At 38.1% G+C, this 26,833-nt stretch overlaps 4 protein-coding genes and 1 non-coding gene across 5 annotated transcripts; 1 reads left to right on the top strand and 4 right to left on the bottom strand.

Moving 5' to 3' along the window:
* Positions 1-4,085: 4,085 nt before the first annotated feature.
* On the bottom strand, positions 4,086-4,156 carry TRNAG-CCC. The gene has a single exon. It is a non-coding gene; the product is annotated as a tRNA-Gly (tRNA).
* A 1,130-nt stretch (positions 4,157-5,286) lies between these two features.
* On the bottom strand, positions 5,287-9,397 carry LOC112201570 (electron transfer flavoprotein subunit alpha, mitochondrial). Its single transcript, XM_024342479.2, has 8 exons — positions 9,237-9,397; positions 8,949-9,131; positions 8,571-8,782; positions 7,387-7,550; positions 7,033-7,191; positions 6,685-6,737; positions 5,840-5,980; positions 5,287-5,467 (listed from the first exon to the last, which is right to left on the bottom strand). The coding sequence occupies exons 1-8, from the start codon at positions 9,327-9,329 to the stop codon at positions 5,390-5,392; spliced, it is 1,083 nt and encodes a 360-aa protein (XP_024198247.1). The 5' UTR covers positions 9,330-9,397; the 3' UTR covers positions 5,287-5,389.
* A 2,892-nt stretch (positions 9,398-12,289) lies between these two features.
* On the top strand, positions 12,290-20,062 carry LOC112167383 (protein disulfide-isomerase 5-3). The gene is made up of 15 exons (XM_024304397.2): positions 12,290-12,499; positions 13,347-13,437; positions 13,787-13,881; positions 14,999-15,056; positions 15,221-15,405; positions 15,524-15,581; positions 16,207-16,247; positions 16,404-16,478; positions 16,874-16,930; positions 17,833-17,899; positions 18,011-18,151; positions 18,788-19,009; positions 19,380-19,532; positions 19,619-19,696; positions 19,818-20,062. Exons 1-15 carry the CDS (start codon positions 12,459-12,461, stop codon positions 19,893-19,895), a joined length of 1,440 nt encoding a protein of 479 aa, XP_024160165.1. The 5' UTR covers positions 12,290-12,458; the 3' UTR covers positions 19,896-20,062.
* A 351-nt stretch (positions 20,063-20,413) lies between these two features.
* LOC112166305 (early nodulin-like protein 1) lies at positions 20,414-21,840 on the bottom strand. Its single transcript, XM_024303109.2, has 2 exons — positions 21,548-21,840; positions 20,414-21,093 (listed from the first exon to the last, which is right to left on the bottom strand). Exons 1-2 carry the CDS (start codon positions 21,738-21,740, stop codon positions 20,669-20,671), a joined length of 618 nt encoding a protein of 205 aa, XP_024158877.1. The 5' UTR covers positions 21,741-21,840; the 3' UTR covers positions 20,414-20,668.
* Positions 21,841-25,462: 3,622 nt separating this feature from the next.
* LOC121049061 lies at positions 25,463-26,625 on the bottom strand. Its single transcript, XM_040505523.1, has 3 exons — positions 26,021-26,625; positions 25,852-25,929; positions 25,463-25,773 (listed from the first exon to the last, which is right to left on the bottom strand). Exons 1-3 carry the CDS (start codon positions 26,609-26,611, stop codon positions 25,507-25,509), a joined length of 936 nt encoding a protein of 311 aa, XP_040361457.1. The 5' UTR covers positions 26,612-26,625; the 3' UTR covers positions 25,463-25,506.
* Between the last annotated feature and the right edge of the window lie 208 nt (positions 26,626-26,833).

Genomic DNA, 26,833 nt, shown 5'->3' with positions numbered 1-26,833 from the left:
GCGCTGCCGATTGTTTTTCTTGTTCTTCTTTTCTTTTTTTACAAGAAAGAAAAATTAGCTGAAAATAAATGTTTTCACTCAGCTCCCAAAAGTTTTCGACCAACCGTTTACAATTAAGGTTCTAAAAAACGCTAGGCGCTAGTCGGGCGGAAGGCCAAGGACTAGCGCCCAGGGGACTAGGCGGGGACTAGGCGGTTTTTTTATTTAATTTAATTTTATTGTTTATAACATATAATTATATAAATAAAAACCATTTAACAATTTTGAAAGTTCAAAACAGATACATAGCATTATAGGCTTATAGCAAGGCAGTAAGCAAAGTCCAATCAAGAAACAAGTCCAGAAAACAATCACCACCACACACATCCTCTAAACTAGTAAACTAGTACGGTCAACAACATAAGACCCCTAGTCTTTGCAATCTTTGATGCTAAATTGCCAGAAGTCCAGAACTACGAAACTGGGTCATCCCCATTTTTCTCCTACTTACTACTAAACACAGATTTAGCATCCAATATGCAAACAAATATTCAATTCCCATCCAAAACAGATGCAAAATCATCAAAAGTTCGAACAGATAAGTCAGATACAGAGCAAGGCAGTAACTCCCAGTAAGCAAGGCCCAAATTCCAAAACTGGAAAACATTCAAACAGCCAACTATCCAACTTGTCAACAGCTCAATAATACAATTTGATCATAGTAAAACTCGTACATTCATTATTCGAACCAAGAGAAATTGAGAAAGGCAGCGAACAACTTACCAAGCTTGAAGATTTTTGAATCGAACCAAGAGTCCAAGAGCAAGACCAGTTGACACGAGCTCGAGACTTCAATTGAAAACCCAGAAATCCATGATAGAGTGAGAACCCAGATAGATCGATTGAAAATAATAAACCCAGAAATTCAACTTACCAAATTTCAATATCTTCAACCCAGAAATTCATGAGGGAGTGAGTCAGTCAAGGAGAGAGCCCAAGAGATCGTGCGTCCACGCCGGAGAGAGTGAGAGAGGCCGTGCAGCCGTGCCGCAGAGAGAGAGAGGAGACGGCGACTTAAGTTTAAGTTTCAAGTTTGACTTTTCTCAAATTCGATGTTCACTATATATTTACCCCATTTGTGTTAAAAAAAATTAAAAAAAAAATTGCAGCAGCGCCTAGCGCCCAGCAGACCCGCCCAGAACGCCTAAGCTCAGCCTAGCCCGACTAGGCGGCCGATTTTCAGCCCACCGCCTAGCTCCATCGCCTAGGCCAAAATCCGAACGGAACTCAGCCGCCTAGGCCGATTTTTAGAACCTTAATTGCAATAAAACATCACTTCGCATCAATAAAATCCCACAATTAATGGGGGCTCATTTTCCAACTTCCACACAGTATACACAAGCATAATGAAGATGCAGGCCATTAAAGTATGTGCCCCATATAAAATGTGGCAACTAACACAATTATTTAGAGGAGCCTTCCGGTCGCCCTAATGGAATCCAAGCACAGCCCCGTGAACCATGATTATTGTACCATCAGACACGAATCAGTGTCGAACAAAATTAAGGCACAGATGATCCTTATTTGGTTGGCGCTTCGCCAAAATGTAATATATAATTTTCTTCATTACCAGCAACTGCCAAGTGCCAACCAATATGGAGACGTGAGCAAGTTAATTATAATGTTGGCTCTTTACATATACTACTAGTATTTTCCCAAGCGTTTGTCCACTTGTCAATTCATTGTTTCTTGTTTTTCTAACATTCAAAAACAGGTAGCCTTAATAATTAATGGAAAAGCCAGTATTGTTTGGTTTTTTAGTTCTCAAACATTAATATAAGGCATCGTTCGCAGAAACAAAAGGAAATAAATTCCTTACTCTTTCCACGGGTGTGAAAAATTGCAAGTCCCATCAATTTTCATTTCCAGTGTTTGGAAAAAGTGTCAAGAATATGGTCATATATTTTTGTAATAAATGTAGGAAACTAGGAGGGAAAGTGAATCCTAGGGTGGGTGGGGGAAACCATTTACCATCCTATTTTTATTTCCTTTTTTTTTTTTTTTGGGGGGGGGGTGGGATTATTACATGGTCCAGGACCATAGTGCACGTGGTGATTCCCGGTGATTTATTAGCTCATGTGACTCGTAATGATTTCTGATTGACGTCTTAAATTAATTTTTCTTTAATTTTTTAACCCTTCTGCATGGTCCTCACCACATTCCAGTGATATTATTGGTTGAGACCACCACATAACAGTGCCACGTGGTACCTCTTTGTGATCCATTTTCCTTTCTTTTATAATATCAAATACAGGAAATGCATGAATAATTTTTCTTTCTCAAGACCTTGATTCTATGAACCAAACATTGCTTAAGGGTTATATTATGTTAGGGTCATTTTGGCTCCTAGGCAGTGGTCCAATTCTGACGTAGCCTCTCTAGGTGGATTATTGTATAATGCTTCCTAAAAAAAAAAAAAAATTAGGTTAGAACAGTTATAAAAGTAGTTAATTACTAATTGCTACACATCGGATTTTGTTTTTATTTAAATCAAAATTTTAAAATCTCAAATTTTGATGAAGTTTTTCCTGAATTTAAAGCCTATATTTATAATAGCGGAGATTGAATTAAGATTAAGGGTCCTTGACCCAAAGCCCCAAAATGAGGGAAAATTATCCCACTTACCCCAGCAAGAGATTTTTGTTCTCACTTGCCCATTTTAAAACAAAATGACAATTTCACCCTAAGCTAATTAATGAATTTACATCGTGCCATCTACCCAATCTGTATACGCGCTCTCTCTCTCTCTCTCTCTCTCTCTCTCTCTCTCTCTCTCTCTCTCTCTCTCTCTCTCTCTCTCTCTCTCTCTCTCTCTCTCTCTCTCTCTCTCCAATTCGGTCACCACGGCAAATGACTTCCGGCACCGACTGACCAAGACGATCTCGCCGGACATCCCTCCGCTCACTCTCACCTTGATCTCTCTCTCACCACCGACTCCGACGCAGCCTCGCTTACTGCAAGTTTCCTGCTCCGACGACTAACCTGCTCCGCCTTCGTTTTCTTCTCCCACCGCCGATCAGGTCCTCGCAATCTTCTTCTTCTTCTTAATTCACTTCTTAATCCACTTATGCTTTCGAATCCGTATGCTCGGCACCACCCAAATCTTCGCCATAGTCGGAGGCTGACCCGACCCGGCCTCCCCGGCCAACAAGTCATGATCTGGGATGACCTCAAGTCCCTTGGGCATCCACGACATGTCGTTTCAGTCTGAGGTCAGGGGACTCAAGCTCCGGCATCGAATCGTCGTCGTTTTGAACAAGAAGATCATCAATTTGTTCATAGGTTGTAAAGAATCACAATTGCGAACTTAGGGGTCCGGTCCAGGCTCTACAACCGGCGAAGAAGGGAGAAGACTGGGTGGCCAAATCAATTTTTTTTTTTTTTAAAGTAATGGGACAGTAGGAAAGGAAAAAAAGTTTTGAATGTCTATTGCGGAGCAATATACGTCTATTGGGGGGCAATAGACGTTTTGAATTGATGTAATCTCTTCGTTTTTTTTCTTTAATCAAAGTTTTATTTGTGTAGTTTTAGGAAGATTAATTACCATTTTGGTAATCTAAACGTCTATTGGGAGACAATAGACGTCTACTGAGGGGCAATACATGGCTGATAGTCGTCTATTGGGGGCCAATAGACGTCTATTGGGGGGCAATAGACTTCTATTGGGGGGCAATAGATGTCTATTAGGGGCAAAAAAACTTTCTGGTGAGATTTTCAGCAAATTTAGGTGGGCGGCAGCCGGTGACCGGAATCCGGCGACCAATGACCGGATTCTGAAATCCGGCGAAAGTTGGCCGGAATCCAGCGGCCGGTGACTGGCTACGGCAAAGTCTCCTATAGTTTCTCTCTCTTCCGTTTTCTCTCTCTCTCTCTAAGTAACAAATGGGTGATGGATAAAATGATATTAAAAAAAATTAAAAACAAAAAAAAATCTTAATGGGGTATTAGGGAAGACTCCCTTAGAGTGTATTGGGTAAGAGGGAATTAAAAAAACTTAATGGAATAAGGGGGAAAAAAATCCCAAATTGAAAATACAAACAAAAATTTGCGCATCCAGGGAATCGAACCCTGGTCAGTACCGTGGGAGGGTACTATGATACCACTACACCAGATGCGCTTGTTTAACGTGCAGTGCTCAAAAATAATATAAATACTTAATCTCCCTGTATATTATAGATTTAGTTTTCTAGTTTTTTCGAAGATTTCAAGAAGCTGTACAGGTTAGCTATGCTACAATGAGAATCCTGTCGATCTCACTATTAGTAGCTAACCAATCCTATAATTTGATTTTAAGTGCAAAACTCACAACCCATATTGGGTGTAGTCGGATAAGATTTTTTTACTAATCGAAGTCCTATTTATTTCTACATGCAGTAGATATAACATCCTCTACTGACTTACAGAATTGATCTTATGGTTCTGTCTAGAAAGATATACTTTTCGAGTTTAAGACTTTTTCACTATTGCTGGACAACTAGTGCATAATCCAAATGGAATGAAATGGAATTCATATATTCCCTTTATAACCTTGGAATCAAACTCCTTTGTAGTTTGACTTAGAATCTGTACTAGATAGTTCCCCCTTCCCCTTAATGTGATTCAACTTTGACCTCCAAAAGACATTTTGGAACACCAAAATGCAAACTTCAAATATTGCAGTATAGCTAGAACGGCTTACTATGCTACAACGATCTTGTATACATGTCTTCATGGAAAAGAGCGCACTCTGTCAACTGAAAAGGTATATGTACCAGGATGACCACAAGCTCCCAGGTTAGTTAACTCCGTTCAAATTTGGTGACCAGGTAAACACTGCTGCATAACTGAATACAAGGGTGATCATACAGTAGATCTCTGCAAATGCATTTTGCTTCCTTCAACACATTGACAACTACTGACTTGAGCAAAAGACGACAGAATTCTTCGAATGTATGTTGTCATCTTCGAATGTATGTTGTCATCCTCCAAGCAACTCGTAAGCTTTGTTTAAAATATAAACCAGAACAGTAGAATCATGAATACTTGGTAAAAGAAATTATTCTTTGGTCCAATAAGCGCTGACTCAAGACTAATTCACCTTGTATTACAAATTTACAATTCAGGAAAATACTCTGACTAGTTCGGACAGCCTAATCCAAACTTTGAACTGAACAATAAAAGATGAGTATAAATGTATCAAGAGGCAGCGATTTTGATAATGTGTTCGACTCTATCTGCAATTTGATATTGGAAAACATAAAATTGTGGTATATTCAATCCTCTATTTTCTTTATTGAATTTGAAATTTCTGATTTACAAATGTCAGCCTTGAAGCAGTTTGTGGACCATTGAAATGTTCCAAGTTACAGATTTATTTTTTCTCGGGAAGCTTCTCTAGCAACTCTGGTATCACATCAAAAATATCACCTACAAGTCCATAGTCAGCAACCTGTAATGCATATCAAAGAATTTATTAGACTGGCAAATATCAAGAGAGAGAAAATCCATTGAACATGTCATATCTTTTCCGCAAATACTTCTACGTAAGAACATTACATGCCAAGCAGGGTTGCAGAGTGTAAAATCCTAGAGCCCATAATTTTTAAGAATAGTTTTCTGTTTTGTTATTTCTTTTTGAGTTTTGACAGCTGAGGTAGCAAAATTGCTTGAAATGGCTCTTTCATCTCTAAGCATAAAGGACCAAAATTCTTGCCTTTAAGAAAAGAATGTCATAACCTTCAGATCTGAGAGGTTAAGTATACTAATTATTAACAACAGTGACAATTATGAAATAGAAAGAGGAGAAAAATCAAGTCATCACCTGAAATATGGGTGCATCTGCATCTTTGTTCACAGCAACAATGTACTTGGAATCTCGCATGCCTGCCAAGTGTTGAATGGCTCCTGAAACACCAAAGGCCATGTACAACTCTGGGGCAACTATCTTTCCAGTTTGGCCAACCTAACAGACAAAACCAATCACATTCTAAGACCAGGGGAAGAAAAACAAGAATGCCAGTACATATGACTAATTAGAACAATCTCAATAGAGGGCATGAACCATTGTAAACATTTACATAGGAATTTCAGATCCTCAAGATATTGCAAGTGGTTAAGATTGATGAATCCAATTTGTTTGTTGGGAGATATGGAGAATGAGTTCAGAAGGTGGACATTTGATTGCACAAGAGGTCCACTATTCCCTGTATATGAAGTTAAGAAATAAAATATAGTACATATTATTATGATGGAAGCCCCAATGACTTTACAGACCTATCCACTTTTCTCAATGTGATGGCCAGATGTATGTGTTTTTGTGTTTTCTGGTATACAATCGCGAACTAAAAAAATGATAAAGTTCCACTAAAATTATATTCCTTTGTTTTTTAATTTTTAACCCTCTAAACTCTGATGGAAGATGGGGACTCAAGTACTCAACAAGCTTTCTGGCTGGGATGGAGCAGCTGAAGAATTTTTCAATCAGTGTTGCAGAATGTCAACTAGCAGCGGAAAACTTTGAAACAGTTTTTAAAAAAAATATATATATATATATATATATATACAAAAATTGAAATGAAAACATTAATTATGCCATGCTATTACATGTATAGAAGTAGATATATGTTTTACAGTTCAGGAAAAAAAAAAAAACAATACACACATTACCTGCAGGTCATTAGGAACATATCCTGCATCAACAGCAGCACGGGTAGCTCCAACTAAGCAAAAGAAAAGAAGAAAATGTTAGACTTTCTTATGCATATTGCAACAACAGCATATGACCATAAAATATAAATTCAAGAACGAGAAGTTTAGATATCTTCTGATGTGTGAAATTATAGTATTATCAGAGGTCAACTGCATATCATATTCAAAGACATGAGGAAGTGGGGAAGCATGGGTCGTCATAAGCAAACAAACACGACATAAACAAACACAAGGCAACAACAATAAGAATAAAACAGATACTGCAAATGTAGTAAACAACTGAGAAAACGTTTACAATGACATTACCAGCTGCACCAAGTTTTTCTGCAAGCTTTTCTATCATTTTGAAGTTTTCAGCACTTTTTAGCGCACGCCCACCTGTAATCACAACACGGGCATTTCCAAGATCAGGGCGCTCTATATCCTGGGATGTGTGCTTAACATATCGAGATTTGCCAACAGAATCTGCAAATGAGATACAAAACCATGTCAAGAGATGGCATCTGATAAATGAGAATACCCAAGAGACTGTTAATCATGTAACACTAAACTATCCAGGGATTATTTCAGAGACAGACAAAGAGGCAATCACATGGATTAAGTTAAACTTCAAAGTAGTGGCCACTAGATACTTTAATCATTGGTAACTGACAAACGGACCTTCACCAAAGGTGGAGAGATCAACCTGGGAGATGGAAGCTTCATTAGATTTTGAATCAGATGTGATGGGAGAAACCGGAAAGGATGTTGCTCTAATGGTCAACAGACAAGGGCCAACACCAGTGTATCGAACAGTACAAAGTGCATTTCCAGCATATATTGGCCTGCAATATGAATATGTAATCTTACTTCTAGTCAGATATACTCCACAGTAAATGCAAATACACAGTAGGGAGTCAACTGAGATCATCCAAAGCATGAGCAGGAAACTAACCCTATAGCATCTTGCCAAAAGTGAAACAAGTTATTACAACTAAAATGTATTTCATGATGTGTTTGCTTCTGATTTAGGTAACTCCATGCTTTGATAGGGAAATCCATCAGTCTCTAACTATTCAGCACTGGGTTTGATTAATTCAAGAAAACTTTTGCACCCAAATCACGAGGATTAAAAGTAAAAGTACCCGAGTTTTGTGTACAATAAGAAGATGTGTAAGAGTTCCCTGTGTTTATCTAACTAAAAAGGATCAAATATTGGGCACAGTTATGGGCTTAAGTTGCTAATGAATCTAACATTCAATTCTTTTACCTTAATGTGGACTGGATGGATACTTTAGCTCAAGTAAGTTATTAAGCTTTTTGTTGCCTAATATAGTGACTATGTTGTTTGTTGATGTGGATCCAGTGGCTTTGAATAATTTTACTTTCTTTATATACTGGGATCTGGAGTACACGTCTGCATGATCGGAACTGTCCATTTTTAGGTGCTCTTTCAAGAATCATCCTTGCCAAAAATCAGCCAAATTGGAAATGGTTTAGCTATGATCAACATCATAATGATTTCAGTTTTTTTTGTCAGGTGGAAGGAAAAAATAAGGTAGATTATTTGATTTGTATAGGTTGGCTTTATGTGACAGAGGATGTGATCAGAATCGGTATAACTGTATTTGTTTGAATAGTTTTGACAACAAAACCATTTCCAATCTAGTGACTTTATGCAGAAATTATCCTTGCACGCAAAGGGACATAAAAGCATGAACAGTTCCGATCATTGAACTACATTACAGAGTGGTCGCGGATGGTGGATGTCTGTATTTTTATTTGCAAACGTCCATTAGAGACCTGTCCTCACCTTTTCTACATTATGAGTAAAGACTACATCAAACACCTGAAAAACAAAATACCTGACAAATAGATGAGGCTCGGAGATTCCAGTCACATCCGTGATTGGAGAAACATCCAAAAGAGCAGCTGCCCGTGGCATTATGTTCTTCCCAAATGATCCTGAAGTTGTGATCACATGTGAGTAGCCGCCTTTCTGCTGAACCAACCGGACCAGTTTAGCCCAAGGTTCTGCCAGAGGATGACTAAACTCATCAGAATCAGCCACAAGCACCTGTATAGAACAATTTCATTTTCGATTACCCCGATAATCTTAGGAATTGCTAACCAATTTGCAAAACAGGAAAAACACACCATAACAAAATCAATCACCAAACTCGATCATGCCAAAAACAACATATCTAATGCCGATTTCAATTAACATAAATTGCTTATTATACCTGAGACACTGAAGGGTCGCACGAAGCCGCTTGTGCGGCGGCCTCATGGAGGCCAGGGCCGGACCCAGCCAACAGCAACGAAATGGAGTTGTCCTTGCTTAGAGACTTGGCTGCCTTTACTGCGCTCACGGATTGGATTTTGAGAGAGCTACCTTCATGTTCAGCTAAAACCAGCGTGCTAATCTATTCGATTATTTGAAGAAGAAGAAGAAGAAAAAATTGTGAATGCGATATATGAAACGAAACGTTGAAGGATGAAAATTTGTGTGGCGATGAGAGTGAACTTACGGATCGAGAATTGAAGGTTGAAGCGAAGGTTTGGGATGTGAAGGAAGGAATGATTCGTTTCCTGAAAGCTCTGAGGGCTGCTCCAGTTGCCATTGCCCTCCTGTGTTTTTGGGGATAGTGATGAACTGATGATGGAGTTTGAATAATGTAGGCAACTTTGATTTTATTTTATCAATAAATGGTGATTTTTGCCTTCAATTGTAAAATGAGAAAAATCAGAATATTATCCATGGACACAAACTGTTTCCGTTTTTCCTATTATTTTTGGACTTTGAAAATTTTGCTTGCAGATATGGACGTGTTTTGATGTGAACCGAACTGGCCGTAATTTTTTTTTTAGAAAAAATAAAATTTATTAATAAATTGAAAGGATTACAGTTTATTGGAATGATCGATTGAGGTTACGACTTACGACACCACGACGCAAATTGCATTCAAGATCCGTAGTTATGGATTTGTCACTAATAGCAACAACCATGAGCTGAATGAGCTCAACCCCTAACAAAAATTTACATCCAAAACCATGAGCTACAATAACATGTAACAAATCTTGAGTTAATAATACAACCTCGCCACCAATATTAAAACAAACCAATTTACCCTCTCAAACACGGTGTCCAAATACTGATAGACCACGTGCAAGACCAAATCATCATCACTTTAACAACTAGAAGGCATCGAAAGTAGAGCACATAGTTACCAGGAATAACACCACAAAAATGGCACAACAACATGCAAGACCAAAACTCCCAAATCCTACCCCAATTAAGTAGGGACTTATAGAGCCTAACTAAACAAAGTACTAATAAAAAAACAAAAACTCTAACAACAACCAAAACAATGCTGTTGGGACCTACAATCTTGTCCTAAGTGGTCGCCACTGAACTGCCACTAACCATCGTCTCTGAAAAGATATCGACATCATCAATCTCCCTAGCATCATATTTAGTCGACAATTGGCTTTCTAAACAAACCTGAAGGGTCACTACCAAACCAACCCAATCCCAAACCTCCTTCCCTGCCAGCCATCATGCTCATCCCCTAAATCTGCCTTGATCCTCCATCTCCAACTATCCAATTCCCCACTGGCAAGCCACCACCCAAAACCCGTATGCAAAGCCTTGGCCCACCACCATAACCGTCATCACCAAAATCTAACGCGGCGTGAAGCTCCACAACCATGTCTAGAAGTCGGGTGTAGAGATCGTAGTCACAAATTTTTCCCTCCTCCTTTACCAAACTAAAGCATCCTCTAAAAGTTGCGCCGCCACCGCCACCGCCACTGCCACTTAAAAAAAAAAAAATCCATCTGTCATACTTATACATCTCCAAATCAATTGAACCACCAACCACTTGTCCAACAACATTCATAATGCATCAGTGAAGCATACAGCTTGTGCCAATGTTAGGGCACAGTCGAACAAGAACCACTAAGGTTCAAAAACCCTAAGAGCTTCGATAAAAGAAGAGCAAAATTATTTAAACTGCCCTTAATCAGACTCATGTTACCAATGAGAGAATTAGCAATGAAAATTCATGTATTAAGCTGTGTAAGTTTTGCAGTTAAGTAAAACATATGAGTTAAATTCACTTTGGCCGCGTTTGTTTCATCAGATATAGAGGTTGGATAGGAAAATTTAAATCTAATCTGGGAACTATGTTTGGAAGCCGAGATAATTTGCTGCCAGATTTATCAAGTATGGATAACCAATCCTGTGAGAAAGGTGTAAAATTCAAGGAGATAAAGGCTGCATTTGGTACATATGACAAGATTGGATTGGTTAACATGTCTGAATATGATTAGATTTCAGTAGGTTAAGATAACCAATCCTAATCTTATCAGTTGTTTGATGCAAGATTGGATAACAAACTGGATAGTGATAAAATTTAAAAAAATTAAAATTAGATAGAGATCGGCCACAGACATCACCGCCAGCAGTCCTAGTCGCCAATGCTCTCTCATCGTCGGTTAACAACCCAGATCCATACAACTCTCTCTCTCTCTCTCTCTCTCTCTCTCTCTCTCTCTCTCTCTCTATCGTTTAATTTAGGGTTATTATCACAAATGGTACCTGAACTATACCTCAATCTTATCGATGGTACCTGAACTTCAATTTTGATCACAACCAATACCCGAACTTTTCGATTTCATTTTAAATGGTACCTAGAGCCACCTCCGGTCACTATTCCTACTAAAAACGACATGGGAGGCGATCATAGTGATGATTTTTGATGATTTCAAGGGTTGCGATCATATATAGTGATGATTTTTTGGTAATAGACTTGCCTTGGACTTGTTTTTTTTGTTTTTTGTTTTCTTAGATTTGGCTTTTTTGGCCGGAATAGTGACCGAAGGTGGCCTTAGGTACCATTTAAAATGAAATCGAAAAGTTCAAGTACTGGTTGTGATCAAAAGTAAAGTTCAGGTACCATCGATAAAATAGAGGATACGTTTAGGTACCATTTGTGATAATAAATCTTTAATTTATACTCAAAATCGTTTGTGTCTCCGTATTTCTAATTTGATCACATGTCCTCTTGTATTCTCCAATTTGATCAATCATAACCAACTTTTAACAAATCCATCAATTTCTTCATGAATTATTGATGTAGTGAGCCTATTTAAGCAAGTTTTTGATAGTGTATTACCCAAAAAAAAAACACACACACACTATTTACATTATCAATGCTGAAAGTGGACTCACCGCATCAACAAATTATGAAAAATTGAAGAATTAGTTGACAGATGGTTATTGGTCGACCAGATTGAATTTATGTTAGATTTAGGCTAGTTTCCATAATTCGTAATTTCCTATCCTATGTAATATATATTCAACAAATAACGTGCACGCCTGAATAAGCGCAATTGTCATCGAAAAAAAAGGAGAAGGGCAATTAAAAACTGAAAATAACCAAAATAGGACCACACTTTATTCCCCACCGTACGCTTACGCCACTCAAAGGTTGCGATTTACATTAACTAAATAAAAATGACTAAGCGGGTCCCGCATACGAGAGAGAGTGTGATAGTTTCGTGTACTCGTACTGAGCTGCACCGTGGCGCACCAGATCACTAAAAGCCGCGAAGTCGGGGTGGGGAGCAGAAACGAAACGTGAAACGCGTAGAGGCAGCTCTCCTCTTCACTCTCTCTCTCTCTCTCTCTCTCTCTCTCTCAATTCGGTCGCTCCGGAGTTGAGCACGTCGGAAAATTCACCGCAGCCATGATTTCCTCGGGCAAGATCAAGTCGGTCGATTTCTACAGGTCAGATCTCTCGCACTTCCTTCCTTGGCTCCATTTTACTCTGCTTAAGCTCTTCCTCTATAATCTGGAATTGTGAATCTGGTTCACTCTAGATTTGTGCTGAGGGTTTGGCGTAATTGAATGGCTTCGATGCGTGGATGAGATTTAGTGAAATGCTAGGAATAATCGTATTCAGAATTGATGATTTATGTAATAATCGGACTCTGAGATTGGTTGAATAATTTTCATGGTGAATGTTAGAATCGTGGATATTTTGTGTTAGCGTGAGATGAATTTGAGTAGAAATGGAACATCATAGGGTCGGAGGGCAAAGTATACAGAGTTGAATTTTGTCAATCGTTTTGGGAAATGGAATGGCATTTCATGTTAGGGTTCATCTGACTACTCTTCCGAAGAATAAGGAAGCATTACTAGATTTTGTACAGGTTCTTAGTGTAAGCATTCGGAGTTGATGTAATCCCGATCTTTTATGTTCTTGTTGGATAGAAGTCAGAGACAGAGGAAATAAAACCAGAAATGCTAGGGAAATGAAAATAATTTAAAGTACAATATAAGTATCCAAAGCCAATTCGAAATGGTTGAAAAAAGAAATTCCAGTCATAACATAGCGGTTTAAGAACACTTCAAGTTTTGTGGGCAAGGAATTGGGCAGATTTTCTTAGTGCTTCATGAGCAGTTAAAATTTTGAACAATGTGTAACAAGAAATAGAGTTCAGATTTAGGTTGAAAGGAGAAGAAAAAAGTAGGTATATAAATAAACCTGGGATAAATTTTAGTCTGTAATATTTGACTCACTCCTGATACTTTAAGAATTATTTATTTATGCTACCGCTTGTCCTATATACAGGAAAATTCCAAGAGATTTGACGGAAGCATCATTATCAGGTGCAGGATTGTCTATAGTAGCAGCTCTTGCCATGATGTTTTTATTTGGAATGGTAAGTGGCTCATATCTATTTAATTGGTTTCTTATGGCTTCATGGTACTCAAATTCAACCAAATGGGCATTTAGTGGCCTTATTTTAAATTGATGTTTAGTCTCACGTTCTGTATACATATCTCTCTGTCAATTTCCTTTGCTTTTCTCTTTTGACAATTTTTTTGTTTCCTTTGTTCAACTTTTCTATATTCCTGTAGTTGACGTACATTATTAAATTTATAGTTACCATCTTTTTTTTTGGTTTTCTGTTTTTAGTATCTGGTAGAATGCTTGTTATGTAGTGTAATTGTAATGACATTTCTTTTATGTCCTGAAGTCTGATGGAATCTAGAATGGTCACTTTGCAGGAACTGAATAATTATTTGACCTTCAGCACCTCTACATCTGTTATTGTTGACAGGAGTACTGATGGGGATTTCTTACGCATTGAGTTTAATATCAGGTATAGCTTGCATTAATGCTTTATATCTTTTTGAAGTTTTTAAGTCCATCTTCGAGGTATAATATGTGCATATATGGATTTATAATTATTGTTGATCAGTTGTAGCTTTCAAGACTTTAGAACATTGCTGAAAATTTGTACTTGATGTTGGGCATCTTTGAAGTTTAATTTGTCCTTGATGTCAGTTTTGAAAGTCTACACTCTTCAGGCAGTATGTAGTACACCATATACTATCATTTCATATATATATATATGTGTGTGCTTAATATTGTGTGCTGAACTCAATGGATTCTAGTTTTGATGTGATACTACCACCCGTATTTAATGTGTACTTCTAGTATTATACAGTAAATGGAAGCAAATATCATCCTTGAGAGTGATATAGCATAGTAAATTATGGACAAGTTGTTGCAGAAGCCAAGTTCAAAGTATAGAAAATAACTAAATAAGCATATTCTCCTTGGCACAGTATGACGGAGTTAGGTGTCATGAATTATATCTTCTAGTATATCTGTTCAATTTTTTATTTTAATTTTTTTTATTCTTTTCTTTCAAGAATTAATGTACCACTAGAAGGGGATACTTTGTGGGCTCTGAAAGTGTTTTATTAGTGAAAGCTCTTATAATTTCTCATCGTGTGTGAAGAATGGGTTGAATTGGAGTCATTCATAGGCATCTTTGGTATGAAGCTGAAGGTGACATCTTATTTTCCATTGCACCTTTTGTGCAATGCCAAAGGCTGGAATGAGTCTGGATCTCTCTTTTATTTCATTATTCTCTTGTCCTACATTACAAGCGATAACTGTGTTTTCTATTTTAATTTCTCTCAAATGATTCCTTAAATTCATTACTGGGAAATCAAAAATGCATTATTTATCTTGCTTGAAAGAGGGAATTAGATTAGGCAAGCATAAAGACATAAGGGTTATCTATTAACTATGGAACACTTTGCCACTTCTCTTTTCGGATGCAAGTTTCTCAAAGGAAGCACTGTGCATTTCCCTTTTGATAATTGTTTAGGCAGTGTCAACTTACATATGCTTCTCTATCTCCATCATCCCTTCCCCTCTCTCTTGTTTCTTGGCTGCTTCACTAATTTATCTCAATTTTCATGTAGTTTTCCTGCACTATCATGTGAATTTGCATCCCTTGACGTCAGTGATGTGTTGGGAACAGTAAGTTTTTCTCTCATATTGTTCCATTGTGTAACCCCCCTTTTAAAAAAAAAAAAATTATATATTCTGTTAACTTTTGCCCCCTAGTGCTAGTAATCTTTGTTAGTCTTCTTTATACTCTTGTAGTATCCATCAGGCCTGAATTTGCGTCATCTTATTTTCAGAACAGATTGAATATAACAAAAACCATTCGCAAGTTCTCTATAGGTCCAGATCTGAGGCCCACCGGCTCTGAGTTTCAGTCTGGTCCTGTTTTACATAACATTAAGCATGGGGATGAAGGTGATGAGTATTCTGGTGATGGTTCTGTTTCACTAACTGCTCATAATTTTGAAAGATTTACTCAACAGTAAGTTGACCAGCTTCCTTCCAAACCTTTGATACATGCCTCTAATGTTGAATATATCACTCGTTATCTTGCAAAATGATGTCTTATCTAATTTTTTATTGAAAAATTCTTTTTGCAGTCATCCTATTCTGGTTGTCAATTTTCACGCTCCCTGGTGCTACTGGAGCAATCGCCTGGTAAGTTAATTAGCATCATATATCCCTCACATGTCATACTATGAAACTTTTGAGTTAAACCATGAATTGCTGGCTTATGGGTGATTAGTGTGGGCTTTAAATATTGGCAGATAATCACCATTTGTGATGGTTATGATCATCAATTTCTATTGGTTAGGGTATAATGTGGAATTTTTTGAATCTACTGGGTGGCAGGAAATTTAAGACTGCCAAGGATCAGATTCATCCATTTTGGAAGACTTGTTGTAGTTTTATTTCAGGATCGTTATCGTTCGATGTAAATAAATTGTTAAAGCTGCAATATTTGCAAACTCTTTTTTCTTTTCTTATTTCTTTCCCCTTCTTTGCTATGCTGATTTTTTGGTCATTTGATACCACTGATAATGTGTGTGCTCGTGGGCATACCCACCTTATGATTATTTCCAAGATCCTTGTGTTATTGTAAGTCCATATATTGTTTTCATGGAACTGTTCTATATTTATGATATAGTGTGTTGGCGTAACTGTTTGGTTGATGTAATTATCTCATAGCTTATCCTTTTTTTCAGGATAGGTTTTTTTTTTTTTTTTTTTTTCCTGTTTTAATTTTGTTTGTTCTTGTTTAATGTTATCACCTTTGCTTCAGAAACCTTCATGGGAGAAGGCTGCCAAAATAATGCGAGAAAGGTACATCGCTCTGCAAATTCTTTCTTCCCAATAATATGAAATTTTGAAATGGTGCACTGTCATATTCTGTCATAGTACATGATATCCAGAGTTTAATGTCAACATTCTCTCTCTCTCTCTCTCTCTCTCTCTCTCTCTCTCATCCCTGGTTGGCAGATATGATCCAGAAATAGATGGGCGTATTCTTTTGGCAAAGGTGGATTGCACTGAAGAAGGTGACTTGTGTAGGAGGTATATATTATACTAGTCATTCCTACTTTTTCCACTTGGGTTGTTTTTTATTTTTTCATCAAGAGAAAATGCTATTACCATTCTTATCATTGTAAAAAGAAATCTAATAGTTGATTATAGATTTATACTACATTGAGGAGCACACGATTTTATTCTCTGTCGTATGCATTTTTATATGGTATTCTTTTATGTATGCTACAATTAAGTAATGCTATTTTAAATATCTTGGAAAAGAACCACCATTGATTATCCAGCTAGCCTTTGATGTGCCATCTCAAGTAGCAAACCTGATTTTTGCTTGGTATTGCCTATATAAAACTTTAGTTTACCTTCTTGCTTGATCTAGTACCCATCTTACTATTTTTGCTATTAACGTACGTCTCCTCATTGTTCAGGAATCATATTCAAGGATATCCATCGATTCGTATTTTTCGAAAAGGAAGTGATTTAAGGTAAATATTTCAAAGTCTTGCAACCTCTTGTCTTCTTTTTGAACCAATATTTGTGTATGTATTCGATTTAGAGTTGTTGTGTTATCACCTATGTTCTTGGAGTCCTATAACTTCTTTTTCTAAATGGAAGAAAAGCCAGTCGAATGATTGTAAAAGAATTACCCCTATAATAATTTGAGTTGCAACTCATCTATGATTTTAATTTTATATTTTCATTCTTTGAGTTTTTATTATCTGTTTTTTTTTTTTCAATTTGATCTTCACCCGACTTCTGTCTGCATTTTATGCGACTTGATAAGACAGTGCCTGAGATTTGTATTCCTTCTCTGTGGTCTTAGGTTTCATTTGGATTGGTGGATTTAAAATGAATGAAGGATTTGGATTTGCCTTGGATTAAAATATTTGCATCAATTTCTAAAAGATGGAGTTTTGATATTTCTTTTGTCATGAATAGAAATTAAAGTTCAGCATGTAGTGAAATTTAAGAATAACACTTTTTGCTTGAGCATATGAATCCATGGTATCTTATATAGTAAATATTAAATTCATATGAGAGTTGTTTTGCCATAAAAAGTCAGTATTTTAAAAATTTTACTAAACTATGTATAAGAAAAATTCAGATTCAAACACATCCAAATCCAGCGTTGGAGACAAATAGGTCTTATTTAAGATCTCTGGTGCTTCAGAAGCAAGGTTGTGGGCATGGTTTGACAAGCTCTATAAGATGATGACATTACATTAAAGACCCTCCCCCTTCCCCTCTCTCTCCCCATTAACAAGGGTTTGTCCGTTCTATAACACCACAGCCCAGCGCGCCCCCGCCCCCGGCGGGGGGACCACGACTGTGTTTTACATATTAATCTCCTTTTATCGAACTCATTATTTGGTATTCTCTATCACAGGGAGGACCATGGGCACCATGAGCATGAATCTTATTACGGAGATCGAGATACAGATAGCTTGGTCAAGGTATAAGACTTCTGAGTTTCAGTACAACCCATGTTTAACTCTGACTTCGAACTATACTTCCGGGCCAATTTATATTGCAAATGCATTGATCTGAAGTTTGCATTCTTGCAGACAATGGAAGCTTTGGTTGCACCTATCCCCTTGGAGTCTCAAAAGCTGGCGTTAGGTGGTAACAATGAGACTGAGAATGCAAAAAGACCAGCACCATTGACAGGAGGATGTAGAATTGAAGGATATGTGCGTGTAAAGAAGGTAACCTTCCAATAGACATTGAATTCAATAGGACATTGGACATGTTTGCTCTTAGTCATATGAAAATTTTATTGCATGGTAGTTTGCCTTTCTTTTTTCCCCAATTCCTGAAGCTTGCCTGAAGGGTGCTTCACATGCTTGGAGTTCTATGAATAAAGAAAACTGACAAGGGCAGTCTCAACAACTTTTGTTTGCATCTTTGGCTCCAAAAGCATTCCTTGAGGTGCTTCACACGCTTGCAATAATAAAGAGATACTAAGGCCAGTTTTGAGTTTGCAATCTGGGCTGCTAGTTCAGTGCACACACAAGTGGCCCCTGCACTTAAAATCACATGTGCAATCATTACAGCCCCAGATGACCTTGGAATCTTCATGGCTATTTGGCATCTAAGATGCAGTTTTGTGTAATTACTAATTAGTACCTCCTTAGGCTTACAAAAAGGGAAAAAGAAAAAGTACCTCCTTCATTCTATTATATCCTTACTCTATCACTTCTAGTCATTGTTTGACCTGTAAATTGAGTTTTGAATGCAACTCTTAGCTATTGTTGTTATTATGTTTTCTTTTATCTTTTGGGCCAAGATTTGGCTGTCATTCTTCAGTGGGAATTGAATATGAGTTTCGCTGGACTGTGCAGGTTCCTGGAAACCTTATCATTTCAGCTCATTCAGGAACTCATTCCTTTGATGCCTCTCAAATGAACATGTCTCACTACATATCACATCTTTCATTCGGTAGGACAATTGCTCCTAAGGTGATGAGTGATGTGAAGCGATTGATACCTTATCTTGGTCGAAGCCATGAAAGGTTGAATGGACGATCTTTTATAAATCACCGTGATGTAGGATCTAATGTCACAGTAAGTTCATTATGAAACATGATTCTACCTATTTGGCATTATGTTTGCTTCTCTAATATTCTTGTGTTCATGGCATGTCAATGAAGTACTGAATGAAATCAGCTATATCTAGTGTGCAGGGTATTTTAGTTATTTTTGTCCTTCTATGGATTGTGCATGATGTTACACATGATATTTCATTCTGGAATTTCTCCCTGGTCCAAAGCCTTCAAAACTCTGAATACGTTTACTCTTTTTGAATTTCATCTGCCACAAAGTCCGTGAACACCCCGGTTATTGTTTTACAAGCAAATAGATATTACATCTTCTGGTGAAGGTGTCCTAATGTTCCAGCACTTCATAATTACATCTTCTGGTTTGTATTTTGCAGATAGAGCATTATCTTCAGATAGTTAAAACGGAAGTCATAACAGGAAGATCTCACAAATTAATCGAGGAATATGAGTACACTGCCCACAGCAGTTTGATAGAGAGTCTGAACATCCCTGTTGCAAAATTCCATTTTGAGCTCTCCCCCATGCAGGTTTGACAAGACACAGTTCAGTATATGTGCACAAGATGATGCTACTCTTTGATTCTCATCTAATTCTTTTCACCTTCTATAACCAGGTTTTAGTAACAGAAAATGAGAAATCCTTTTCGCATTTTATCACAAATGTGTGCGCTATTATTGGAGGCATTTTCACGGTTGGTATCTTGTATTTGTGGCTCTTTACTTCTACAAAATGCCTTCTTCTTTTTCTTTTTTTTTTTCTGAACAAATTCTCTACAAAATGCCTACCAATTTATTCTTGCATTTGGATTCCAGGTAGCAGGAATATTGGATTCAATTCTGCACAACACCCTTAGGCTGGTTAAGAAGATTGAACTAGGCAAAAACTTTTGATACATAGGTCAAATTTCTTGAAGTGTACAACGAATTCTTTATTTGCCTCACCTAATTTTGTGAAGGGACCTGTACTATTGACAAATATTTCAAAAGAGAGGTGCAACAAAGCATGAAAAGTGCCACATTTTGCATACGAGTTTCATATAGATTTATATGCCTCTTAACCCATGGAGTATGTATTTTAGTTTCTATATTTTATTATTTTATCATAAGAACTTGGTAGAGGAAAAATTTGGTTATCAGTGAAATGCATGCTTGGTTAATTAGATGTTAACCAGAGTTATCTGAGTTGGCCAAGGGTGTTATAATATGATTTCAGACTCATATGCATTCAAAGATTATGCTTGATCAATGGTTGAAATCGATAATTTGAGAACATATCATTATGCGATTACTGGTACAAGAACTTAAGAATGCAAGGAAATACGCGTACTCATTTCCTTATAATCTCGGGTTATGAAGCACGATTTGCAGGTACCCTATCATTTTACGTCAGAAAGAGATGCATACAAAAGTAATAGAATCTTGCATCCACACTGTATAAACCAATTTATTTCTTTGCGTAGTTACATTATTGTTCTGTATGCTGGGTTCTCACAAGCGTACTAAAGCATATTTTACAGTCCGCTTGTTTCTCAATAACAAACGAATTCATATGAAACACCAATCCTTAGCCAGTTGAATATATAAACTGAGCTCAAGGAAATTAAAATAACAAAAACAGAAAAAAAGAGAACTGTCCAAAGGACTCAAACAAGCAATCAGGAAAGTTAGAATAATAAAAATGATGAATACGCAGCAACTGCTCCAATGGTTCCAACTAAACTGATGAAAATTGAAGAAGCACCGCTAGGAGGTGGAGGCGGCATGTGATCACTTTCGGGAGCTGGAGTCGGGTTAATCTGGACCGTCCCTGGTGAAGGGGGAGGTGGAGACGCTTCGCCAGAAGGTGCAGGAGATGGAGTTGCATTGCTTGTTTGGTTCCTGTCTGCCAAGACAATCACAACCATCTTCTCATTTTTGAGACAGTTATCTTTGTTCCCACTCATGAAGTAGAATGGCCCAGATTGGTTGAACTTGTACGTAGAGTGGCCATCGGTATATTTCTCAGCTGTTGGAGCATCAGTATTGCAATTTGTGTAGTCATCCTGGCCGACGCGAAGCACTGAGTCTTGGCCAGGAGAATAGTTGAACACTGCAGTTATCGGTGAGATGAAATCAAATACTAAATTTACTCGACCAAGGAGCATGCATGCTGTTGTGGTGGTACTGTAATCACCTCTAGCAATTAGAGGAAGCGTAGGAGTATTCTTATATTCTAAATTGTACGATTGAGTAGTTAGTCACATTACCAGAAAGTTTAATTGCTTAATATTATCGAACACTTGCAAAACACATGATAAAAAGCGCAAAATGACTTTCTACGAGTGTTAATAACATCGTCCTGTAACCAAGGTTATATACGCAATGCAAAATCGCCACCTTCGGACTATTAGAGTATAACTAATATGATTGTTTTCGATTATCATATATAGGGGGACTTGAAATGGGATCATGGGAGCTCTAATTAGAGCTAAAAATTTGGGGGCATGAGCGAGTTGGACTCTATATATTAAATTTCAACTGATTAATGTAAACCAGCAACTTACCTAAGGAGTCACCAATTTGAAATCTGTTGGTCTCTGCCCATTGACTAAAATGAGTTGATGCATCAGGAACAGTCCAAGCTATTGTAAACTCATTTGCACCACTCTTCTGCAGTAACAGCGATAGACAAAGAAGACCCAATACAGGAAATGCAATGCTTTTGTTATATACTCTTAGAATATTAGAGTTGGCCATTGAAGAAAATGAACAAATGGCTATTGAAAACGGAACGCTTGTATATTTTGATCCTCTGAAACTGCGGAAACCGGATGAGGATGAAGCAAATTTGGGGTGACATGAATGGTGCGCGACCAGGGTTTTTGTAGGCAAAGTTGCATGGGAACTTTACAAGCTGCGTCAGTGAAGCTTTTGCAACTTTTCCTTATTCTTTCTTAGCTTCGTTCCCTTGCAAAGCATATGTGCACTTTTTACATTATAATTGCAAAGCTCAGGTTGTTCTACTCTGGAACTTTTTGGAACTTTTATGTAACTTGTTCTGTGGGTTTATACTTTGCTTTGAGTAGTATTATCAAGAATATTCATGGCTTCTGCTCTAGGTTTTACAGCTAAGCTAATCACATAATGAAATGTTCAGTCATGCATTCACAAAGCCCATTGAAGAAGCAAATCTGATTTGGTAGCTTGTATTTCCGGGTTGATCTCCTTATTCTCTTCCATTTCTCCTGCCCTGCCTCTCTCTCTCTCTCTCTCTCATTTGCACATGCATCTGATAGTTCAATTTGCAGGGGCACCATCTCGTGATCGATAATAATCTGAACTGGCACTGGTTAAGAGCTTAATTATTAGCTATAGAACATCTGATCAATTTCCTATCCTAAAGCCTAGCTAGCGTTACAGAACAAAAAATTTCCCCGAAGAATTTATCTTACTTTCGTTGAGTAAAAGACCAACTTATGTGTTCCTACTTTAGCACTTAACTTTTCGCTAAAAGACATGATGAAAGGTAGCAGCTCAACCAAAACGTGTACTTTCCTGCGCAACGACCAAAATGCAACCCTAGTTAATTAGAGTCCATGAGATTGATCCATAATTTTGACAATATCTTTTCTTCGATCTTTTCATATTTAAACATGAATGTGTTCTTGGAGGTTCCTGTTCTGAGATCCACGAATGCTCAGGCAGAGGTAGGTTCCTACTTTGAGGTTTGTCCACCGTCGACACAGTTTGAGACCAAGGCTTCTCTCCTCTCGTTGCATAGCTAGCTTAACATATGTGTCTATAATTCTATCTGTACACCCGTTCTACCAAGGGATCTTTTTTTTTTTGTCATTTTAAAAGATCTTTTGTGGGATCCACTTTTTGATCACATATCGGCATCCCGACTATTTAGCAAAATTGATAACCGTTAAGGTATCGAACTAGATTAAATCAATTGACGAACTAAATCTGTTCAACTTGAACTGTTCACGCCTATAATTGTAAATCATAATTATAAATGCCTTAATAGTTATCAATTTTGCTGAAAATTTGCAGAAATGATATACTCGTATAGACCTAAAAATTGAACGGTAGAGATATCGATATGTAATTAAAAAGTTGGTTTAATAATCGATCTCCGAAAATGATAAAAAAAAATAAGACCTCTCACTGGAAGGACACACACACATACATATATATATATATATATATATATATATATAAATAAAACCAATAACCAAATCAGAGCTCTCAAAAAATTAAAAATCAAGACAATATTTTTGTTGCCAAGCATTCCATATAGTGGATAGTGTTCTCTCCAATAAGATATTAGTACAAGTTTGATTCTAACTTTTCCTTCGATATGAAAAATAATAATAATTAGGTGACCAGACCACCCTCTAAACGATCGATCTAAGACAACAACGCTGTGACCATTGCCACATCGTCGCACAACCCCAACCCGTGTCACCTCTAATCTGGACGTGAGCTACGTCGTCGCAATCCCTTGGATATCAAGTTGCTGGTCCATAACATCAAACACTTGGCAAACCAATTCCAAGCCATTGAGTGCAAGCATGTCTGGAAAGAGGCAATTTTTGTTGCAGATGCACTGACCAATCTGGAACATGATATTCTGTCAACATTGCTAGCTGGAATAGAGCTCTTTCTTTATTTGCTGTTAAGACTTTCAACTTTAATTTTCATGATTTAGTTGTAATAGGGGCTTCTCTCTATAATTGTTGAAGGAAGTCGACATCATGTGTGCCTCTTCAAACTAAACTTAAGTCATAGAGTTGTATATTACTTCTAGATTTCCTAGTTATGTTAGGATTCTATTATCTTTCTTGTACTCTGTAAATTCTTTATATAAAGGGCTCATATTATCAATAATATGACACAATTCTCTCTGCAATTCTATTTTTACTACAACATGTTATCAGCACGAGCCCTAACCCTAGCCTAAAAGAAAAAGAAAAAAAACAAAACCCTAAACTCCCCTCACCAAAACTGCCCCAAGCCCTAGCCGCAAGCTGTTCCCCGCGCTGCAGCCTACAACCCGTGCTAGCTTCCCCGCACTGCAGCCCTGCCCCTGCAGCCCACGTCCCGCTCTGCAGCACTGCCCCTGCAGCCTAAGCACCGCGCTGCCCTCGCAGCTCTCCTGCGCACCCGTGTGCTCGTCTTCCTCCTGCGACCTGTAGCCCTGCAGCCTACACCCCGAGCGCACCTACAGCCTCCTGCCGCAAGCTCCCGCATTCCAACTAGTAGAGCCACTTACCGGCAGCACCTGCAAACTGCTTCCTGCATCACCACCAAGCCATTAGCCACGACCAGGATTGTAAACAAGTTACAATCCTAGATTAGGATCGAACAACCACTGCAATCCTAGCGTAGGATCAAACAGCCACTGCAATCCTAGCTTAGGATCGAACAGCCACTGCAATCCTTTCAAGGTTTCAAGCCCCACATCCTCTTGCCGCAAGCACTGCAACCCACTGCCGTATGTCCCGCTGCCACCCTGCGCTGAGCCTGTTGCTGCCACTAGCTGCTGCTGCTGCCAATTATTGTTTCTGCTGCCCTAACACGCCTGCTCCAACACGCGCATGTTCTCAAGCCCCGAATCATCAAGTAAGCTTTTGTGATTAAAGTTCCTGCTTTCTTGTCTTTTATATTCCTTTATTTGCTACAGGATTTGTATAATACGAACATGGGTTCAATTATTTAAGGGCTAAAGTCTGTTTAGTCTCTGTACTATGCCTCTATCATCGTTTCAGTCTTTGACATTCCAATTTAATCTGAAAAGTCCCTGAGGTCTCAATTTTTGTCTAATAGGTCCTTTCCGCGGGAAATTAGGAATTGGTCTTGGGTGAAATGTCCAATATACTTCTCAGTTATTTTTTTGGGCTAACTACTGTTTAGTCCCTGAAGTATGACTTCGTCCTCATTTCAGTCTCTGCCTTTCTAATTTAATCCCAAAAGTCCCTGAACTCAAAATTTTAAATCCAACTGATCCATTCCCCCCTTTTCATCCGGTTGTGTGCTGACATGTCAGTTTTTGAATGGCCAGCTCAGCGCCACGTAAGACGCCAATTTTGTAAAGTTACGAATTTGCCCCTGTTTCAGTTTCTCACTAAATTCCATCCAAAATGATTAAATACCACACTACAGACCCTCAAATATTCATCAACAACAAACACCCAGCTTGTATTTCTCCTCGATTCATCAACAACCACAATTCATCAGCAAAAGCATTCACTCATAAAATTCCATGAACTTAAAAATAAGAGCATTTCCATTCATAATAGGCATAGTATTTGCAGCAACCTAACGAAAAAGCTCTAACGTAGCAAAAACCAAAATTAGAGCATTACATCCATCACAAATTGTTCAGATCTGTTTGAAATTTAGCTCTAATCATCTTAACAAAAGATTAGAGCTAGCAACTAAGTGACACAGCACATAGTTGCACAAAAAGGATGTCAATAATGAAATTGCTGCCTATGCTAGAATTGAGTCATACTTCCTATTTTCCATCTCTTGTAACTGACCTTTCTCTAATCCTTTGAGATGTCCTTATTGAAGTTGCAGCCTGCTTGCTTAATGATGTGGAAGGTTGTGGAGGCCTTGAACTCGTAGGTCTGGTTGGGGCAGATGCAACTTTGGCTGGCCTGGAGCTTGTAGGTGTGGTTGTAGATTGTGTCGGCCTTGATGTAGATTGTGCAGGCCTTGATGTGGATGGGGCAGACCTATTTGTTGCCAGCTTTGCAGCTTTGGCAACAACAAACTTTCTCTACACAAATAATCAATAAATCAAGTGACCAAATGGTCAAACAAATAGCATACTCTCTATAACTGAAGACAATCTTACTCTTTGATACTCTGCTCTCTCCCTTGCTTTCTTCCTCAATTCATTTGCAGACATAGAACCTTTCTTCCCTCTCTTGGCCTGCAGCAAGCAATAACAGTTTCATTGTGTTAGAAATTGACCTTTCTTTGTCATATGAAAACAGTTCAAAGCATCCCAAAATCAAAAATACCTTATCAGAACCTTGACCTTCTTCATTGCTGACCTTTCTCTTCTTGTTTTCCTTCGGCGGCAAATGCCTTTGACAAGTTTTAACATTATGGCCTACTTGGTGACAATTCCCACACTTGAGGGATCTCTGTTGCCTTCCAAGCTTACCCTCAGCTGTTTGAAGCTTTTCAGAGGAATCCTTAATCCTTTGTGTCTTAGGCCTACCCGGCTGCCTTGAATATGTTGGAGGTAAGATTGGTGGATCTTCACATCTTCCCCACAAGTCCATGCTGTTAACAGCCTTGATGAAATTGCTGTAGATAGCCATGTACCTCTTCTTGATATAACAATCAGCAACATACTCATCGGGGTCTTGCCTAAGAAAGTTTATGGCTGAAACTGCATGCTTGCATGGGATTCCAGTCAAATCCCACCTCCTGCAGCTGCATGTCCTCAACCTTAGATTCACAACATTCTTGTTTCCTTCTATATTCTCAACCTCAGCTTCATCCCCACCATTGAATGTAGGAGTGCAATCGGTTGCAGCCTTCGCCTTACTTTTCTCCAACACCTGCTGTGGCTTGGGGCAGAAATTTCCTTCATAAGCCTCCATTTTTGCCCTTCTCACCTGAATCCTCTTCATAAGCTTCAATCTTATTTCTTCAAACATGGTGACTGGTGGCTTCTTTCTAGCTTCCACAATCCATGAGTTGAAACTCTCACATAGATTGTTGTCCATAATGTCACAGTTACTAGTTGTGTTGAAGAATGCCCTACACCAATGTTTAGGAGGCCTCTCATCCTCTGCAAAACCAAAACAGCAGTTAAAAACTGA

Source organism: Rosa chinensis, chromosome 5 (genome assembly GCF_002994745.2).
Source record: "Rosa chinensis cultivar Old Blush chromosome 5, RchiOBHm-V2, whole genome shotgun sequence".
Lineage (NCBI taxonomy): Eukaryota > Viridiplantae > Streptophyta > Magnoliopsida > Rosales > Rosaceae > Rosa > Rosa chinensis.
Note: the sequence above shows the minus strand (reverse complement) of the source record. Positions and strands in the feature narration are given on the sequence as shown.

Coding starts and splice junctions, on each gene's coding strand:
- LOC112201570 (XM_024342479.2), bottom strand. CDS start 9,329: ATGGCAACTGGAGCAGCCCTCAGAGCTTTCAGGAAACGAATCATTCCT. Junction 6,738..7,032: donor AGAAAAACTTGGTGCAGCTG/GTAATGTCATTG, acceptor TCTTTTGCTTAG/TTGGAGCTACCCGTGCTGCT. Junction 5,468..5,839: donor CAGATGCACCCATATTTCAG/GTGATGACTTGA, acceptor TATGCATTACAG/GTTGCTGACTATGGACTTGT.
- LOC112167383 (XM_024304397.2), top strand. CDS start 12,459: ATGATTTCCTCGGGCAAGATCAAGTCGGTCGATTTCTACAG. Junction 12,500..13,346: donor AAGTCGGTCGATTTCTACAG/GTCAGATCTCTC, acceptor TCCTATATACAG/GAAAATTCCAAGAGATTTGA. Junction 15,406..15,523: donor TTTGAAAGATTTACTCAACA/GTAAGTTGACCA, acceptor TTCTTTTTGCAG/TCATCCTATTCTGGTTGTCA.
- LOC112166305 (XM_024303109.2), bottom strand. CDS start 21,740: ATGGCCAACTCTAATATTCTAAGAGTATATAACAAAAGCATTGCATTT. Junction 21,094..21,547: donor TCAAATTGGTGACTCCTTAG/GTAAGTTGCTGG, acceptor CGATAACTGCAG/TGTTCAACTATTCTCCTGGC.
- LOC121049061 (XM_040505523.1), bottom strand. CDS start 26,611: ATGGAGGCTTATGAAGGAAATTTCTGCCCCAAGCCACAGCAGGTGTTG. Junction 25,930..26,020: donor AAGGTCAAGGTTCTGATAAG/GTATTTTTGATT, acceptor TGCTTGCTGCAG/GCCAAGAGAGGGAAGAAAGG. Junction 25,774..25,851: donor AGAGAGCAGAGTATCAAAGA/GTAAGATTGTCT, acceptor TTATTTGTGTAG/AGAAAGTTTGTTGTTGCCAA.